At 51.4% G+C, this 3,309-nt stretch overlaps 1 protein-coding gene across 1 annotated transcript; it reads right to left on the reverse strand.

The window, feature by feature from the left end:
• Positions 1–1,353: 1,353 nt before the first annotated feature.
• On the reverse strand, positions 1,354–2,205 carry SMIM43 (small integral membrane protein 43). The gene has a single exon (XM_078148457.1). It carries the CDS (start codon positions 2,203–2,205, stop codon positions 2,014–2,016), a length of 192 nt encoding a protein of 63 aa, XP_078004583.1. The 3' UTR covers positions 1,354–2,013.
• Positions 2,206–3,309: the final 1,104 nt, after the last annotated feature.

Below are 3,309 nucleotides of genomic sequence, written 5' to 3' on the forward strand. Positions count from 1 at the left end.
GTGGAGGTAGTGCTGCCTTTGGTGTCAGGGGGCTTGGGTTCAAATTTCAGCTCTGCTACTACTTGTGTCTCCTTGGGCAAATCAATCCCCTCACACACACTCCCTTTCTGTGCTTTCTATTCCTGTCTGTGAAAAAAGAAAGTCTATTTGATAAGAGGTGTCAGCCAAACCAGATTAAAATGTAATTGGGAAACATTTAACAAAATAAATAAAGCTACAATAGAATGTAGTTAATGTTAATATGTGGGTTTTAAGTCAATATATTGCCTGCAGGGATCCTTTTGTATGATTTAGTGGTCTCGTTTCTATTTGAGTTTGAGATCACTGGACTGGATGACCCGAGCAGGTCCCTGGTACACCCATTCACCAAGTAAGAAACATCTGCACTTGCCTCCCTGCCTCTGTTCTCAAGGTAATTAATTAATAGAAGGACCAGGCACATTGATGGATGCAATATTTTTTAATAATGTTAATTATTTTACTAAAATTCACTACAATTTCTCCTATCTGTGCAAATGCACTTTTAATACAAATAATTACAAGCAGATACTATAATTTTACATTGAAATAACGTTTTTCTCAGTATATGCTAAGTCATTGAGTCAATTGATGGCAGTTTGGTCCTTTGAGAGGTATGCTGCAATGGCCATCCTGATAATGTTTCTGGCCAGTTTGAGGGAGGATGCAGTGAAGGGAAGTTTTGGGAGGACCAAGTACTCAGTCTTCTGTTGCTCACGTAAGCTGAATTTCACTGAGGAAGTTTGAAGGTCAAGCTTTTTGGTATTGTCCTGCACTCTACTCAGTTACTCATTCAGGGACCAAAGCTCAATTCCACACGCATCCAGAAAGAAAAAACAGAAGTGGTTTCTAGAAGGCCAAGTCATCATTATAATTTGCAAGATGAAAATTGGCTTTTGTGATTCTCCAGAGCTCCTGTTTCTTTTCTTCTAGGTTTTCTCTCCCACAGTCATTCTCTCTTTTCTTCCTTTCCATACCCTCCCACTCCCAAAGGAGTCCTGTAGAACACACACCCAATGCTCCCCTTCTTTTTTATCCCGGTTTCAAAAACGGAATTCCTTCTCCCTCCCCAGGACAACCTGACATGAGAAGCAGGACAAGAAGGCCAGGGCATCACAGCCGTTGTAAGGGATCAGATGCCAAGGGGAGAATCCCCAGGGGATCTGCCCAGCAACACTTGAAATGGTCATTTCATTCCATCCTTCGCCCTTCGTACATAGCATTCGTTCATTCATTCAACCCGTGCATTCAACAAACATTTATTCATCTCCCACGAGGCCAAATGCTAGTTAATTAAATTAAATTAAAACAATTATGGCTGTGATTCTCCGGCACCGACCTTCTTCTCCTCTAGCACCTTCAGTTATAGGATTATTTCAGCAGAAAGTTATTTTGTTCCGTGGTGGGCGAGATCGCCTGATTCTACACCAATGCATTCTTCGTTCTTCAAGAAAGCAGTCGGAGTGGCTTCGTGTGCTCTATCTATCCACTCACCCCACAACCGGACCCAGCCCCTGAGGGGCCATGGCTACTCCTTCTCACCACCAACCCGCGCCCCAGTGCCCACCACAGACCTGCATTCTCCAAGGTCCCAGTGGGCCAGCTGACCTGGGGCCACTGTGAAGCAGGAGACAGAAGTAGCCGCACCTCCTTATGCCCCCAGGGGTGCGGAGCGACGGGTCAGGAGATGGCTTTGGCCAGACCCACTCCAACCCGAGTTAGAGCCGGAGGCCCAGCGAACTCGAGGAGGGCGCTGGAGCTCTACCCAGGTAGAAGCTGGAGCGGAGATTGGAACAGCCCCAGGAGACACCCGGAGAGCTTTCTGGAGTCGGAGCTCGCCCGGGCTGGAGCTGGAGCTGGTGGGAAGGCTATGCTGGGCTGGGCGGGAGGGAAAGCCGACGGGGAGGCTGGGGAGGGCTGGGGTGAGCTGGGGTGGTCTGGGCCCGACGGAGAGGCTCTCCAATGGGTCTGAACCGCGTACCCAGGCTCGCCTGCTCACACCGCTTGCTCCCGGCAGAAGCCCCAAGGCTCCCGAGCCAGAGAGAGGCGGCCTGGCTGCAGCGCCCCGGCGGTGTGGGCGATGGAGTTCTTCAGCTGTTTGATGACGGCGAAGAGCAGGAGGAAGAGCAAGAAGAGCAGGAGGAAGAAGAGGGCCAGGTAGAGCAGCAAGTTGAGTTCCCACTCCATGACGCCGGCTCGCAGGTCCGACTGCAATGACCAGCCCGAGTACACCTGGCCAAGCCGGGAGAACCGCGCTGCCCCCTGGCTGCACAGGCCCTGCGGCCGAGCGCCACCCCACCCCCCGTTCTCCCCCACCCCGGGCCACTCTCCTCTTGGGGGCCCCAGCTCTCACCCCGACCCAGCCCCTCCGAGGCAACGTGCGCTCCTGGCTGACCCGCCAGTACCAGCGTGAGCCAAACAGCCGCGCTCCCGCGCCCTGCCAGGGCCAATGCAAGTGCAAGTGACAGCAGCCAGCCTTGGCAGGAGCCTCCTCCGGGCTTTCCCAAGTCTCAGGCTCGTTTTCTTCCCCTTCTGGGTAAGAAAAGCAGATGCTGCCAGGAGAACTCCAGCGGGAGGGGGGAGACACAAGGGTGGAGGGAGGAAGGATTGCCAAGCAAGTCCCCACTTAGCTTCTCCTGAGCTGGGCGCTGCTGCTTTGTAAACGACCATTCCGGACATTGACAGGGACCCCACTTCCTTCCTCCCGTGTCTCCTCCTCTCTCCTCCCCTCTCCTTTCTCCTTTTCTCACTCCTCCAACCTCTTTTTCTCCTTTTCCTCCTTCCCTTCTCTTCATCTCTTTCCTTTCTCTGCCGCTCTCTTTCCCCTTCCTTTCCTCTCCCTCTGTTCTCCTCACTCTTTTTCTTTCCCTCCCTCCCTTCTTCTTTCCACTTCCTCCCTTCTTCTAGTCTCTTCCTGCTCTTTCCCCCCTCCTCTCCTATTCCCTTCCTCTCTCTTCTTCCTTCCTTCTTCTTTTCCTTTAATCCTACAACCGCACTAAGGATCCTTATCCAGTTTAGCTCTGCCCACGCTATTCTCTATCTTCTGACTTCCTCCTCCATTCTAGTCTCTGAAATTCTACCCTGTAATTCAAGAATTTTCAACCTGGAGCTCTTCCTCTCACACTTTTCCCATCTTCTTGCATTCAGGGAAGCCTTGCTTCCTCTGGAAGAGGCACTACATTCCTGAGCTCTGTCTTTAAATGGGGTGCTCCTTTTCTCATTCTCCCCACTACTCACTGGGAAGGAGGAGACCAGTATATTTCTTCTTCTCCACTACCACATACAGTCCTC

The sequence above is a fragment of the Phascolarctos cinereus genome, unplaced genomic scaffold (assembly GCF_003287225.1).
Source record: "Phascolarctos cinereus isolate Bilbo 61053 unplaced genomic scaffold, phaCin_HiC Scaffold_9;HRSCAF=440, whole genome shotgun sequence".
Lineage (NCBI taxonomy): Eukaryota > Metazoa > Chordata > Mammalia > Diprotodontia > Phascolarctidae > Phascolarctos > Phascolarctos cinereus.